The 16,286-nt window shown below is 44.9% G+C and overlaps 1 protein-coding gene across 7 annotated transcripts in view; it reads right to left on the bottom strand.

The window, feature by feature from the left end:
* The window catches only part of MTMR14 (myotubularin related protein 14), a 46,311-nt gene extending 31,353 nt beyond the window's left edge, over positions 1-14,958 (bottom strand). For 4 of the 7 annotated variants that reach the window (XM_082750238.1, XM_082750236.1, XM_082750235.1 and 1 more), the window contains exons 1-5: positions 14,648-14,955; positions 12,765-12,913; positions 7,486-7,594; positions 605-680; positions 244-304 (exon numbers count right to left, since the gene is read on the bottom strand). In XM_082750238.1, coding sequence (XP_082606364.1) covers positions 244-304; positions 605-680; positions 7,486-7,594; positions 12,765-12,913; positions 14,648-14,803 — 551 coding nt within the window. In that variant the 5' untranslated portion in view covers positions 14,804-14,955. Of the gene's footprint in view, positions 1-243; positions 305-604; positions 681-7,485; positions 7,595-12,764; positions 12,914-14,647 lie in introns of all 7 variants that reach the window. The other 3 variants (XM_082750239.1, XM_082750240.1, XM_082750234.1) reach the window with 2 other exon arrangements.
* Positions 14,959-16,286: the final 1,328 nt, after the last annotated feature.

The raw sequence follows: 16,286 nt of genomic DNA, 5'->3' as shown, positions 1-16,286 counted from the left end.
CCTGGGGCTGAGAGACTGCCCAGGAGGGAGAGAGATTGCTTAGCCAGCCATTAAAATCAGCTCTGGTGAGAAGTTATGGGATGGACCTTAATGACCCTATTTCCAGGACATGGAGTTAGCAGTGGAAGGAAAGGAGCCAAAGCACTCACCTGCACCACTGACGAACACAGTATGAAAATGCCCATCACTGGTCAGATATCCCACCCCCATACAAGCCCAGATCCATAACAATCTGGCACTGACCGAAGAGCGCAGTCCTCCTCGGTGATGTCCTCTGAATCTGCCCAGGCATCATCTGCACCCCCTGCCAGAGAAACCTGTCAGCACCAAGGCTGTTGCACAGGGCTCCACCCGCAGGGCTTCCTGACCAGGCTCCTCCCACCCCACTCTGACACCACCCCCAAGGACAGCCCTCCTCTCTGGCACCAGATGTCCTGTGTGCCTGGCAGTCTTCTTTACCCCAGCATCTCCTTGAGTGATGAAGAGAAGGTCCCGGTCTCCCCCCAGATTGCTCATACTCTCTACCTATGCCACTGTAGCATGGGTGGCTATTCTCGGTATCTGGACTCTTGTTCTTAGTCAGAGGAGGTAGCTCAATATTCACCTGAGAAAATATAGTTGTAGCCAGTGCGTCCATACAGCTCCCCCCATCCAGCCAGGGTAGCTGACCTGCAAATGTGCTGGAAGAGAAACAGCATTTTCAGATGCTTTTCTGGGTTTTTTTGTGTTCTTGTTTTTCCCAGCTTTATTGAGATATAACTGACATACAAATGTCTAAGTTTAAGGTTTACAAAATGCTGATTTGATACACTTATAAATTGTAAAATCATTACCACCATTGCGTTAGCTAATAGCTCTATCATGTCACACAATTATCATTTCTTTCATGTGGTAAAAACATTTAAGATCATCTCTCTTTGCAACTTTCAAGCACAGAATACAATATTAATACTATAATCACTCTGCTGTACAGGAGATCCTCAAGTTTGTACCCTCAGGCCAATGGCCAAGATGATTTTCTTAAGTGTGCACAGTTGAAGAAACGCCCAGGACTCTGCAGATTAATCTACACCCTGTCAAGGGAGCGTCTCTCCCAAACAAGAGGCACCAGAATGCTACTAAGAGTACCAGTCAGACTGAGGGGCTGTCCCATGTGTATGTGTGTAGGATTCGATGTTACTATGTGTGTGTTCTAGGCATGGCACTGAGACATTTACACTACCTTCTCAGTGAATTCTCAGCGAGCCCATGAGGTAGATGTGGCAGGTGGCATGCACTGCTGCCACTTCACAGAAGGCACAGGGAGGTGACATGATATGGAAGGCCATACAAGGAGGGGTAAGCTGGGATTTGATCTAGACCCATCTACCTCCAAAGCCTGTGTTAATCATCATTTGGAACTGTTCAGCACTGGGATGAGCAACCTCGGAAGCAGGAATCAATTAAGGGAGAAACCTTCAGGTTTGGTTTAGTTTTGTTTTGATTACATTACATCTCTCTCCTCAACAAGGAAATGCTGTAGTTTTAACTGAGCTTTTTTTTTTTTCACTCTTTGCCTCATTACTTAAAGATCACTTTGAGAGCTAGACTCCTAGAAACCAGGCAACTGGACTGAACTTCAAAATCTAATTTTAAGACTGTGTCTTTAGGGGCACCTGGGTGGCTCAGTTGGTTGAGCCGCTCCCTTTGGCTCAGGTCACGATCTCGGGGTCTTGGGACTGAGCCCCGCATCGGGCTCTCTGCTCGGAGGAGAGCCTGCTTCCCCCCCACCCCCCACCTGCTTCTCTATTTGTGCTCTCTCTCTCTCTGTCAAGTAAATAAATAAATAATCTTTAAAAAAAGAAAGAAAGAAAGAAAGAAAGAAAGAATGTATTTTTAAACTGTGATGAGATCCAGTAGGGTTGGGGGCATGGGAGGAGATAGGTGGTAATGGGTAGGCCAACTAACCCAGAGTCTAAAGGCTAAGGATGGCAGTGAGGTGGCTGTGAGTTTATATTAAAGAGGAGGGCAGCTGCATGACAGAGAGGGGGGAAGTACATTTCTCAATGGGTCACACAGACCGGCAATGTAAAGCAGGTCCCCGAAAGAGTGCAAAATACTGCCTGAGGCATTCTTTTTCTTCTCTATCTGTTAGATAATAAGAGAAACAAGGTTTTGTTGCTACAGGAAAGGGATGTGAGTGGGCATCACCAGGTCACCTTCTAGCTCTCTTGAAGTAATGACTGCCTGGGGGAGGGGTGGATAACAGAAAAGGAACCTCCATACAACCTAAGGCAGGGTGTGATATTTTTTCAGGGCTGGGGGCAAGAAGAGATTCGTGGGAAGGTTGTCCCAGCAGCCTGTGATGTAGGATGTGGGCTGGGATTCCTGCTGGCCTGAGAAGGATGCACTCTGGTGGGAGCTGCTTAATTTTTTCTGGGTCCAAAAGCATTTTGAAAATCTGATGAAAACGATCAACTATCTCCAGAAAAAAAATGTATGCACCACAGTTAACTTACATTTTAGAGGTTCCTGGACTCTCCCAAGTCCATCCATGGACCCACCTCAAGCCCCTGTTAAGAGCTGCTCTAAGGGAACCATCCCAGGAATGGAGAGCAGGGAAGTAGAAAACTATAGCAGGGAAGTGTCAATCCCCAGGGTTAGACCTGAGAAACTCTCACGTTAAGAGGGAAGTCTGATTTCTGACAGCAAGACAACAGAGGTGCATCAGCTTGTTTTGAGGTCCCCCAACCCCTGAAATAAATAATCAATTTTATTGGTCCGTGGGTCTTGAAGACTTCTATGCATTCGTCAATTTTCTTCTTCAGGTTCTTTTCAGCCGGTTTCCATAGCCTCAGGAGTGGCTTTTTCTTTGAGTAATGGATCTTGGCCTTTTCCTTCCTCTTGTCCTCTAGGGTGGCTGCTACTCTCCGGTACTTCCTACCAAGCAAACTTTACTGTAGGCTTCCAATACAACCTTGGGAGCAGGGAAAAACCACCACCTGCTTTTTCTTGTCATAAGGTGGCAGGATCCCTTGAGGCGGTCCAGAACAGCCTGGCCTTACTGGGTCTTGAAGGAGCAGGAGGCCTCGCACTGTCCACCAAAAGATGCGACAGGGCACTCAAAGTGGTAGGTGCCACAGAATGGGTTGACGCGCACCCACTTGAAGAGAAAAGTCCGGCTACTTCAACTTGTTTTCTGTAGAAACTGCCAGATACGTTGATGCCCTCACAGCACATGACTTCAAGTCTAGCCATACTTAGTTGGCCACGATGGCCACCCAGCAGCCCAGAAGGTAGCCTCTGCCACTGAACAAGGGACCTGCCCCTCCGCCATCTTCAGCATCCATGTGGGAAAGCTTGTTTGAGTTTGACTGGCGTGTTATCATGCCCACCCATCCCCATCATCTAAGTTGCTAACACCAAATCTCACTCTTTGCATTTATTTACTTATTTATTTATTTTGTTAAATCTTTTCAGAGCAGAGACACACACTATCTTTGGCTCCTGATTTTGAGACTGTTTCTGTCCCAGACCTCCCATATTCCTTAGATCCGTCCTGCCTTTTTGCTAAGTCAGGCAGCAAGACATGGGCCCAGAGGACTCATGAGACTGAAAAGGCAAGCTGGCTAATTCCCCAAGTAAGGCACTAGCCTCCTCTGAAGCAAGGTCCTCAGGCAGTACCTGGCAGAAGCTCTACTGTACTACAGACTTGAGACCTGCTCCTTAGCCTCATGGCTCTAAACCAGAGCCCCATCATTTCTTTCTTTAAGCTTAGCTCTTGACTGAGAAAGCAGGATGTACTGTGAATGCTCTCCATTTATCTAATTGTGAGTGGCCTCTACTTCTGCATGAGGACTACTGCTCTGTAGGATTTGCCTATCTAGTAACCAAGTTGGACACACCAATAAAAGTGGCAGACCTTTACTCTCCATCTCTTAAGGGAGTAAAAAAAGAAAGACGACCTGTCCCAATTTTTAATCATCTGAAAGCTAAATACAAGGGGTAGAAAAATGGCAGAGGAGAACACCTTACCCTTAAATGCTTGAACTGAGTTTTTAAAGAATTTTGGTATTATATTTTATTTAACCCAATTATATCCCAAATATTATGCCAACATATAATCACTTTAAAAATCATTAATATTTAACTTTTTTTGTACTAAATCTTTAAAATTCTATCTGTATTTTACACTTTCAGCACATCATCTCAACTAGAATGGTTAACTTTTAGCCTTTTTTTTTTTTTTTTTTTTTACTAATTAAAAAAGATTTTTAAGATTAAGTAATCTCTGTGCCCATGTGGGGATCAAACTCATGACCCTGAAGTCAAGAACCACATGTTATACTGACTGAGCCAGCCAGGTGCCCTTTTACTTTCAGCATTTAAAGGGGAAAAAAAGTAGCCCTGTGTTTAACAAAAAAAAATTCCACATTGTTACAGCTATAATTAACTGCAATAACATCAAACATTTAGTTCCTCAGTCGCACTAGCCATACTGAACTGAGTTTTGAAGGAAACAAGCATTTCCTAACACACCTGCCTTCCCCAACCTAGCAGAGGTATTGCCTCTGAAGTATTGGTAATTCACACGGCTATCACCGCACTAGTTACCAAGTGCCTGCCGTGTGCCACACATCTAAGGATGAGATCCCCATTTCAAAACACAACACATTCTCCCACCTTTTCTAATCTCCCTCTCTGTTGCCTGTTCACTTGTCTGCCACTCACTGAGCTCAATGAGGACAAGGACCGCCTTATTCATCTCTGTCACCCCAGACACTCGCACAGGGCCCACTACTGCTTTATCCAAAAGCAGGAACTGAGTTTCCACTTCTAAGCCAGGTGGGTACTTTGCTAGGTGCTGGCAGGACAACAGTCAGACAAGGCCCCTGTCCTCAAAGGGATTAGGATTAGGGGAGAGAGGAAATGGCAGATATCAAACACACAATTAGAATGAAGCACATGGAGAGGAGTAAAAAGTGAGTGAACACCGATTGTGTCAGGGGAAGCCAAAAGGTATGAAATGGTATCATGCTGCCTGGACAAGAAGGTGTAAAAGGAGAAGAAAGCAGGATTAATGGGAAAGTCCTCATAAACACTTATGAATGCCAAGGACTCCTCAGAATAATTCTAACTCACTGGTCTTCCTCGGACATCAAGTGGCTTAGGAATATTTTCTCACAGGCCTGCCTAGTCTGTAAGTGAACAATCTGCCATTTAGCAACCCCACTTGTTCAGCTCTTCAGTGTGGCCCTTCTCAAACACATTCAGGAAAGTTCCCTACTTGTAGTGTACAGACAAAGGAGAAACAGCGGACCTGACAAAGCTACACAGGTGTCTCTGCTTTAAGACATTCTAGAGCCTTTGTTAGATCAGTGTACATGTACCAATGGACTTTATGAAAGTGGGGCCTGTGGTCAGGCCAACTCAGGTACGCAGAATTTCTCATTCACGGACAGGGAATGCTTTACACAAGTGTATCCTTAAAACTACTGTTCTATGGAACACACTTGGGCAAATACTGATTTGAGTATTACCTATATGATTTCTAGTGACAAACACTATGCTCCACAGAGCAGTGGTCTTTAAACTGGAGTTCCAATAACTTGCAGGAACACGAAAAGTTTCCAAAGTGGGAGGGGAAAAGAAAAGCTGTAAATGGGGCGCCTGGGTGGCTCAGTGGGTTGAAGCCTCTGCCTTCGGCTCAGGTCATGATCCCAAGGTCCTGGGATCGAGCCCCGCATCGGGCTCTCTGCTCAGCATGGAGCCGGCTTCGTCCTCTCTCTGCCTGCCTCTCTGCCTACTTGTGATCTCTGTCAGATAAATAAATAAAATCTTTAAAAAAAAAAAAAAAGAAAAAGAAAAAGAAAAGAAAAGAAAAGCTGTAAGATGATCAGCTACAGGAACTTCCATATAAGCTCTTCCCCACAATCAACCTCTCCAAGAAAGCCTTCACTCAAGTCCCGTTTCCTAACTCCCCTTTCACATTTGCCCTTCTCCCATTTTATAGAAAGAAAGGCAAAAGGGGGCAAGCCTCATATCTCTCCTCCTTACTGCCCGGATACTCGACAACCCACACTGGATAACCACAGCTGGATTCTGCATGTTACTGGGGCTACAGCACACATGCTCGTGTACCTGCCAACCAAAGAGAGAGAGACCGCACCTGCTCCCCTCCCATTCTCCAGGCTCTCCCTACTTTCATCTGCTCCTCACAGACTAATCCTCCTGAAAAAGCTACTTTCCTCCTGTATTTCCCTGCTCAACAATCACACTGCTCTACTGGCAAATGCAAGCACCTTGGTCAGCATTTGGCTTCCTGTCTTCAATCCCTTCCATTCTCTGGCCTGGCACACACCTTCCACACCAGCCAGGGAGGTGTCCTGGCCCCTTTGGTTCCTGTCTCCATGCCTTTTCCCATGCTGCACCACCTGCTAGGAACACCCTCCCCTGTCTGCCAGTGAGCATTCTGTTTTTCCTCCAGTGCTCTCAAGCCATGGCCTGCTCACTTAATTAGGCCACTGGTGAGTCACTCCACACTGTTGTCCAAGCTCCTCTTACACCACACCGGAGGACCCTATCTTTCAGTGTGGTAGCCTGAGGGAATTCTAGGTTCAGTTCAAATCCCAGCTCTGTTGGTAAATTTGGAAAGTTACTTACTTTGTTTCATCTGCAAAATGGGAACATCAGTTACATCAAAGGATTATAAAAAAGATAGGTAAATGAGACCACACAGGGGAGCCAAATTAACGAATGTCACTAGAGTATCAACTCCATGAAGCTAAGGATTTTTGTCTACACACTGATGTATTAGGCCTACTTAAGGCCTGAAACATAATACACATTCAGTAAACACTTAGTAAATTATAAGACTGAAAGAACGAACAAACAATAATGTATTAAATTACTTGATCTAATCTAGTTCATAAACCTTTGATGTAGGCATGATTATTATTCCCATTTTATAGAGAAGGACACTGAGGCCTTGTATAGGCAGGAAGTAACAGGGCCAGGATCTGAACGTAGGCAGACTGGCTCCAGAACACAGGGCTGGGTGGGACCCCTGAGTGGCTCAGTTTAAGCGTCTGCCTTCCGCTCAGGTCATGATGCCAGGGTCCTGGAATGGAGCCCTGCATCAGGATCCTTGCTCAGCGGGGAGCTTGCCTCTCCCTCTGCCTGCCAGTCCCCCTGCTTGTGCTTGCTTGCTCTCTGTCTCTGACAAATAAATAAATAATCTTAAAACACACACACACACACACACACACACACACACACAGGGTGGGGTACTCCAGTGTGACTATCCCCTGGAAGGGGAGAGACTTCCTGGAAGTTGGTATAAGAATTGGTCTGTTTCTCTGGCCTGCTTTACACAGCACCAGGCACCCAGTAATCACCCAACACTTGGCTGGCAAACGCCAAGAAGAAGATGACCACACACTTTGCATTAAGTCAGTTACCCCAGAAGAGGGTCTCAGGGAGTGTGAGGCTATGGTATATTCTTACCTTGCCCTTGAACAGGATCACTGGACAGACAAACCGTCCTCTGCACCTGGCCGTCTTGCTACGGTTGACAAGGTCTTGCAGCTTGCTCACCTGCACAGTGCTCTGAAACCTATGGCACAGACAAGAGGCAGGTCAGGCTGGCTTCCAAGTGGGCATTCTGTATATGTGTGTGTGTGTGTGTGTGTGTGTGTGTGTGTTCACAAAGACCCCATAAGAGGTCTACCGATGTGTGTGTGAATACTCATTTGAAATTTAGGAAATGCTTTAATCCCTAAATTCTAGATCATGGATATGTTAAGCTTTTCAGGAAAAGAGAAAAAAAAAAAGCTCTATTATAGGTAATAAAATTAAGTCATCCTGATTTTAGAATCCTTAAAATGAAAAAGCAAATGAGCTACTTTGAAGACATGGTATGTAAAATACAGAAATATACATAGCAAACTGGATGCTGAGCAAGTCTGGAGTGTACATTTTTTTACTCCTGGAGTAAGACGATAGGTGCCCTGGGGACCCTATGGAAATCACAGGGCCATTTTTGTGATCTTGCAGGGAGCAGGCTAAGAAGAAAGTAATAAGCTTCTGATATTTCATCAACATTTCAACTATCTTTAACAGTCCAAACAGCAAATAGGGCAGGGAATGCTGGAGCAAATGAGGTATTTGCTATTCATGGCATGGAGAAATATAGTAGTTACTGCACTGGGTTTGGTAAGAGAGCTTCCAGAACATGAAAGAGTCAGGTTTAGAGATGAGCTCCAGCAAGTCAAAGCCATAATCAAATCAGTATACCCTAAATACAGTGGTTTTTCTTATAGACTCACCTACCAGTCCTGAGCAAAATGCCCCAAATCAGCCAGGCAGAGGTTCTGGTTGCATGAGAAAGGAGAGTCAGGAAAGTTAAAAGGGTGGGAAACTATGTAGATTAAATGAGCAGAAGAGAGGGAAGATGTTCATGTTCCCTCCTTATAAGGTTGAGCTTCCAGGTCAAGTCTTACAGGGCATTTAATTTCTTCTACATCTTAATCCTTCTAGGCATCCATGTGTTCTTGCACAGGAAATGCATATAAATAATTGTTTCTAAATGAGTACGTTCAGCAACTCCTACACATCTGTGGTAACTTTTTAAGTCTACCTGGATGCTGGGGTGCCTGGGTGGCTCAGTGGGTTAAGTCTCTGCCTTTAGCTCAGGTCATGATCTCAAGGCCCTGGATCGAGCCCCACATCCGGCTCTCTACTCAGCGGGAAGCCTGCTTCCCCCTCTCTCTCTGCCTGCCTCTCTGCCTACTTGTGACCTCTGTCAAATAAATAAATAAATAAATAAAAGTCTACCTGGATGCTGTCTTTGAAAAATACGGATTTCTTAGTAGTCTTCATAGATACATTCATAAGCCACAGTTACTAAAAATATAATTACTATCAAGTGGGGAGCTGAAATTGAAGTTAAAAAGAGATTTTCAAATAAAAACCTGGGCCAACGGTTTGCTAAATCTGGAAAGAGAACAAGGGGATAAAAAACAGATCTTACACTTTCCATGGTATATTTTTCTGAAAGGTCTGATTTAAGATGTTACTTTTGTAGTCAATTTTTTTTCTTTTTTTTAAGACAGGAAGAATGGCAAAAAGAGGCTGGAGTGCCTCTTCAAGGTGCCTATAGAGTGGCACTGTTCACCTAGCCATGCCCTAGGAAGTCCATGGCTTATTGAACACCAAGTTCTGCCATTCCCCCTCACTCAGTTTCTCCATGAAATAAAGACACTTCAGTACAAAATAATCTCCTAATTCAACTCAGATGCCAGGAGAATAAAAACAGAGAGTGCACACAATACTGTCCACAGTACTCTTCCTCTGCTCTTTTGGTGGCCCCGGGCCATTCTCACAGATCTGGTCAGCATCATCTATTGCAACAGGATCTCACTTAGTCACACCAGCAGCTCCCTCTAGTTCTAAATGCCTTGAAACTGTGTTTGATTCTCCCAGGCTGAGAGCTTCCATTCAGCAAACTCCATAAAACCAAGATGGAAAACATGCCAGTCTTTCTGTCTTAGGGGCTTTGGGCAGTCTTTTAATGTGGCAGCAGGCATACTTCTGGTTAGGCTAGTTGGTGGTTTATTTTGCTAGTTCCCGTACTCAGAGAACCAATTCAGCTTCCATTCTTAGTAGTTCCTGTTTTTATTTTTATTATCTCTTGGCCTTGGGCTCTTTTTCTTACAGTGCTAAGCACTGAGCTATGCCTGACACGATACTCAGATTTGAATGAATAAACGTAGGCTTGTGTATTTATGTTTGTCTTATTGGACTGAGCTGTTAACCTGTGGAATCTGATGCTATCTCTGGGTAGACAGTGTCAAAATAGAGCTGAATTGTAGGACACCGCTGGTGGCTGAGAATTGGTGATGTGAGGGAACCCCTCAACCCCTCCTGTGCTGGAATTGGGTGCAGAACTTAACCATTATCCCCCAGTGCCTCATCTGTACTTCCCCTAATTCCGGTTCTTGTTACACGGTCATTGCTTATTTACTGGTCTGTGTTATCCAAAAGACCTAAGGGCAGGGACTTCATCTCTCTGGTAGGGCTTCCACCTGGATCCACCAGGACTGCCACATGGCAGCAGCTCAATGGACACTTGTAAATAAACACATGTCTTGGCTGTTCAGAGACCCCATCCAGACTTCTATTCCCAGATGATGGGCTAAACTGGGGTTGGGGGATGGATTAACAGAACTAAACCACTTCCTGAATCCACTTCTATCCTGTGTAATGTGGTCTAATTAGTGTCCTATTAACACCAAAGCCAGGCATGTAAAGAAGCAAAAAGTTCTGTTTCTTCCCACATGCATATACTACTTTCACTTCAACTGAAAGGCACTGCCCATTCAGAATTACTTCAAGGCCTAACAAGAAGTAAAAAGTAAAAAGTAAAAAGTAAAAAAAAAAAGTTCAATAACTCCTCTAGGGTGACGAATATGCCACTGTGGCCCTGGCCTAGAAGCTGTGATCCTGCTCGTGGAAGAACTGTGAGGGTGACAGATAGAAAAGACAAACAGGTGCACAGAGCAGAGTGAGAAAGATTCGGATTTTAAACCCACCCTGCTTATTACTTCTGTGATCTTCATGAAAGGCAAGTTATTTCCCTGGGTTTTCGCTTTCTCTTTGTTACAATGGGAGTGATACCACCTACGTCACTAGCTAGTTGCAGGACTTGAGGGAGCTAGTGTGTGAAACCCTAACACCCGCCAAACGGTATGCCCTTGGCAAACATTCCTTTCCCCTTCTTTAAGGGCTCGACTGCATCAGCACTGAGCTGGTTTCCTTCCAGAAAAAGCTTCTGTGGGGCAACCAAGACCGAGTCCATTAATGTACTTCTACTATAGGGTTGGGGTGGCAGCACCAGGGAGCTTGTGAGAAAATGCAGAAGCTCGGGCCCCACTCCAGACCTACTGAGTCAGATTTTGTTTTGTCACTAAAACACAGGTGATTCACTCATAGTCTAGCTGAAGCAGCACCATCTTAACTACAGCTGAGCTTAGTATCAGAATGCCTTCAGGGCACCAACATAAAACCATCAGCCAGCACTGAATAGGGTGGAGAGGAGGGCAAGGGCAAGGAAGAAGAGATCTTTTTCAGAAACTTTATTTAAGGGCTTACAGATGCTGAGTCTACCTAATTTGGGAATAAGTCAGGAAGAGCTAAAAACCATATATAACGGAGGTATAACAAACCCCAAATCTTTAGGGTTAGAGATCTCAGGAGTTCTTAAGTTATATGATTGAGGATATGATATAATTTCTATGATCCACATACAATTTGTTTTTCTAATCCCTTTCTTTTTCTCAGTGAACCCCACCACAACCTCATGAGATGGCACACTTCCAGAGATTACATTTTACAGATAAGGTATCCAAGGCTTAGTTCTTACACTCCTCTCATCTGGTTATTCCTCTGCTTCAAAGCCTTCTCTGGCTCCCTGTGGCCTATAGCAGTGGTCCTCAGGCTATACTGTAGGTTAAGACTCATCTAGAGAGCTCTCTTAAGAATGTAGATTCTGGAAATTCTGCTTCAGCAGTCCTAAGATCTGTGATTTTAATGAATGCTCAGGGGATACTAGCACAATAAAGCCACTGACACCCACAAGTCCACACTCCTTGGCCTAATGATCAAGACCATATACAAACTGGTCTTTTAGGACATGTCAGGACTGCTACTCATCCTTCCAGTTCCAGCTGAAGAGGACCTCTACCACAGGCTCTTCTAAACGCACACACTCCAAGCAGAATTAACCATTCTCCCTGGTTTGTCTGTAGCAGCGCTTCTTAAACCTTAATGTACATATGAATCACTAGGGCATTGTGTTAGGCTGTGATTTTGATTCAGTGGCTCTGGAGCCAGAGATTCAGAATCTCTAGCTGGTTCCAGATGGGCATACTTCAACTGTGAGGGCCTGCTGCACTCATCTTAATATCACATCCCAGGGCCGTGCTTTCACAGACACTGTGGACAACAGCTCCTGGGTTCTCTTAAAATCACCAGCAAGCATGGAGACTAAGGGAACAAACTTAGAAATCAACATAAAGCATCGCCTGGAGCCTCCATGCTGTGATGATTTATTAGTGTCAAACAACTGCCACCATTTACTGACTACCTTTGAGTTGTATCCATATATATTCTCGTATATGACCTGTTGTTACCCAGAGAAAGTACTTGGGCCTTAGGAGGGCCTCCATAAATGGTAGCTCTTACTTCTATCTTACAGTACCCACGCCAGGCTTGTAATAGCCCCACTTATCATCTGGAATTACACTAGCCACTTTTCTAAACAGAGACTGACCAATGAGATAACCAAAAGACAAAGAGATTACATAATTTGCCCAAGTTACTCAAAGCAGTCTGACTCCAGACATCAGGCTCTTAAGCCCTATAAATGGTTAGGTGATTGTAAGATGTCAACAACATAGCATAGCTCCCACCCCACTCTCTTAAAAAAGGGCACTAAGGTTCAGAATGGTGAGATGTAAAGTAAGCTGTCTTAGGTAAGTGAGCCCTAGGGTAGGGGAGAAACAGAAGTCCAGGATAGTGACTTCCAACCGTTCATTCTACGCCAGGCTACTTTGTCAATCTAACTTATCAAACCCTGAATGAAACAAAAAGTCTGATAAGGTTTCACACCTGGGGAAAATGAGCCTACCCCACCCAGTTCCCCACCCAGTTGCAGACTTCCTGACTCTGGGGATGAGCTGTCAGAGCCTCCCCAGACAGGCACACTCTAGTTACAAGATGCTCACGTGTCTTTCTCCTTCTCAGAACTTTCATACTCCAGGAACACGATGTGCTGGGGGTAGTGGCCACAGATATCCCCATTCACATTTTGGATCACACTGTAACAGTAGTCTCGGCCAAACAGCTCCAGACATCTCTTCTCAATGCGCTCAACCTGCACAGAGGAGGAGACCTGAGCATAAAGAAGATTCTGGGATTCTGAGTATGAGAATTAGGCAGTTCGTGACCTGCAGAGGTCATTGGCAATGACCTGGGCCTCTGTGATTATTATGCAATGCTAGGAAGAGACACGTTGCTGGAACACAGGCCCTAGATCTGTACTTCATTAATCTATATGCAGTATGTTTTGAGAGGTCTCTGAACCCCTCAGTGTTGCAGTGAACTGTTAAGCACTTGAAGGAAAGGGCTACAAGTTTCATTAGATTTTCAAGGCAGTCCACAATCCATAAAATATTATGAATTCTTGCTCTAGATTAATCCATTATCTTCCCCTGGCTCCAGATTACTCCCCATTCTCTAGTCACAAATACCCAGACACTCTAGTTAGTGTAATGAGTAAAAGATGCAGACAAGGCTGTCTCCCCACACTCCATTTATTTATCAAATAAAAGGATGAACTCCCCTTAACATTGCTCGTATTTGGTTCACAATTCAGGGAAAGGTCCACTAGAAAAAAGGCATAAGACGTGTAATATCTTGAGAAATCTACAAGAGATCAGGAAGCCTGGAGAGGCTTTAAAGCTGGCTACAGTGAAAGTCAGCTATAACTTAAGACAACCCTAATCTTCAGGAGTGTAAGATGGAAGAGGATATCAGCAAACCCTTCACAGCCACTCAAAAGACCAATGGAGAGGAAAAAACTCATAGTGGCTTAAACTAGGAATTCTCAAATTTTAAGATGCATGAATGTCATTAAGAAGCCTATTAAAAAATACAAATTTCAGGTTCCCAACCTCAGAAATTCTGACTCAGTAGAACTGGATGGGATGAAGGAACCTTTATTTTTAACAAGCATCCCAGACAATGCTGAAACAGTGGTCCTCAGGCTAAGATCTGAAAATCACTTGGCTGTTTGGAGAGTGGGGAAATCCCATCATTACTGAAGTCTTCCCTAGGTTACTCCAGAGAGTAGCAGGATGCCAACTGCAGTTATGTTCCAACAAATATCCCCTGGAGCCAAACCAGAGTTTCATGGCCCAGAACGGAAAAGAATCCCACTGGAAAGCCTGATGCTAAACCTGCCAAAAGCACATGGGGAATAAGAAATAGGAGGATCCGCAAGATTCCCATTTGACTGCCAAACAGTGCCTAGGGAATGGCCTTACCAGGCTGGATGCCTTCCAGGTGTAGCAATAAGGAGACTGACGGGAACTAAGACCTGCTTTTGATAAAGGAATAGAGGGAGAGGTGGGCTCTTTTCCTGATCTGTAGAGGAAGAAAAGAGATGGGCCTAGTCTAAAGTCACACTCACACTGTGGAAGGAAGCAACACATTCAGTCCATGTCTTGGTTCCATTCTGACTTCTGACCTAGAGCAATCCTCTAGACTTTTTTTTTTTTTTTTAATCATCTCAACCTGGGGGTTTTGTACCCACAACCTGATGCACGGGAATAACCCTTCTCAGCTTCCCCTCTCTACTGTCTAAACATGGACTCTCAGCTCTGATCCTTGACCTCCAAACGCCTTGTCTCAAACCAAAAGACGTCCTTTCTTGGCTCATTCGGACCTTAGTTCTTCCTTTTTCGGTTCTTGAACCCGACCCTTACTCTTTGGGTCCAGACCCTGGAAACTTCCCTCTCTCCTTTCTCTGACCCCTGATCTCCGCCTTTCTTCCGTAACTTTTCAAGCCAAGGAGTTATCTTTGTGCTCATTTCAACTCCAAACTCACCTTAGAGCCGCCCGTCCCGCTGCAGTCCTTGGCCCGGTACTGAGTCCGGGAGAACTCCTCTAGCAGCTCCCCGAGCCCCGGCTCCTGAGGCGGCGGGTTGCCCGAAGAAGCCGACGGCCCCGCCGACGAGGCGGCGGCGGCCCTAGCACCCGCCATGGCCCAACCCCACGTCCCCTTCAGCACCCGAAGTCTCCCTCAGCGCGCTCCAGCCCTGCCCATGGCACCTGGAGTACCGACTCTGAGTCCGGAACCTCCGGAACAGCCTCAGCCACCGCCTTCCCTTTCCACTTCCGGCCCCGCCCCACCCTACCGGATGTTTACTTCGGCCCTGACCAATCGGAGCACGGGACTCGCGCCCTGCCCCGTGATTACCGGCCCACCCCCAAATGTGGAGCGATCCAAATGGTCCGGGGAGAGGGAGCTGGGGCCACTAGCAGATAACTCTTGCTCCGCCCCTCGGGGTTTCCCCTGGGGAAGCCGGGCTAAACCATTGGACTGCGGGAGGGGTGTTAGTGCAGGAACTAGGAGGAAGAAACTATGGGAAATAACCGGAGGAAGAGTGGAATAAACCATTACGGGGAGAGAAGAAGGGAACGCTTGGAGGCAACTAATTAGTGTCGGCAATCATAGTAATAATAGTAAGTAAAAATAAAATAACATTTCATAAGGCACTTTTTTTTTACACTGCTCCTTACAACATCCCTATGATTATAGTACTCTTATAGTAAACCTGTGTTATCAAAGAAGGAAACGGGAGAATTTCTGTAGAAATTCTTGTGATTGAAAAGCACCATATTTTTCTTTTTTGTTATTGGAACATTTCAAAAATTCACAAAAGTGGAGAGAATAGTATAATGACCCCCTCATGCATCCGTTAGTAAATTTCAACATATGCCAATCTATCTTCATCAGTCTTTACCTCAGCCAATAGAATAATTTTAAAGCAAATCTCATTATTTCATCTGTGAATATTTCAGTATTTATCTCTAAAAGATTAGTAGGGTTAAGATTTTTTTTTTTTAAGTCAGTTTGGGTGTGTTAAGGAAAATTCAAGTAGATTTTACTTTAATCAACTGTTCATGAACCCAGCAGCATCCCAGGTAGCAAATAGAAAGGAGCTCTGGAAAACTGTACAAAATGGAAGGATTTTATGGTGGGAAGGTGAGACAAGTTTAGAAGACTGGATCATTCATTAGTTTACCTTTCCGTAGGGGAAACAGGGATTTTTATTGAAGTGCAGATTACCTCACTAGTGCTAATCAGGAAATTCCTAAATAATTGGTTTAAAATTACACTCCTGGGAGAGGCTGAAACTGCAGCTAGGTTAGGTTTTAAGTCTTGAAGGTGCCTAGCGAAAGTGACCCCATTTGGGGCCTGTTGTTTCTTGTTAACAGGTGATTAAAAAAACAAACTCTACTTAATACCTCCTGAAGCAGGCAGTCTCTGGTCCAAAGTTTGAAAGAACTGCAAAATGGGGCGGGAGACAGGACGCTTTTATAGGAAGAGAGAAAAATCGAAAATGAATAAGGAACAGGGAAATAAGTATAGAGCCTGGAGTTGTCTTGTAGCCAGGGCATAGGGATGCAAGAGCGCCGGACTCTGCGGGTCCCAGACTAGGATCAGCCACTCCCTGCTGACA

The sequence above is a fragment of the Mustela nivalis genome, assembly GCF_964662115.1.
Source record: "Mustela nivalis genome assembly, contig: HAP1_SCAFFOLD_819, whole genome shotgun sequence".
Taxonomy (NCBI): domain Eukaryota; kingdom Metazoa; phylum Chordata; class Mammalia; order Carnivora; family Mustelidae; genus Mustela; species Mustela nivalis.
This window is presented reverse-complemented; position numbering and strand designations above follow the sequence as displayed.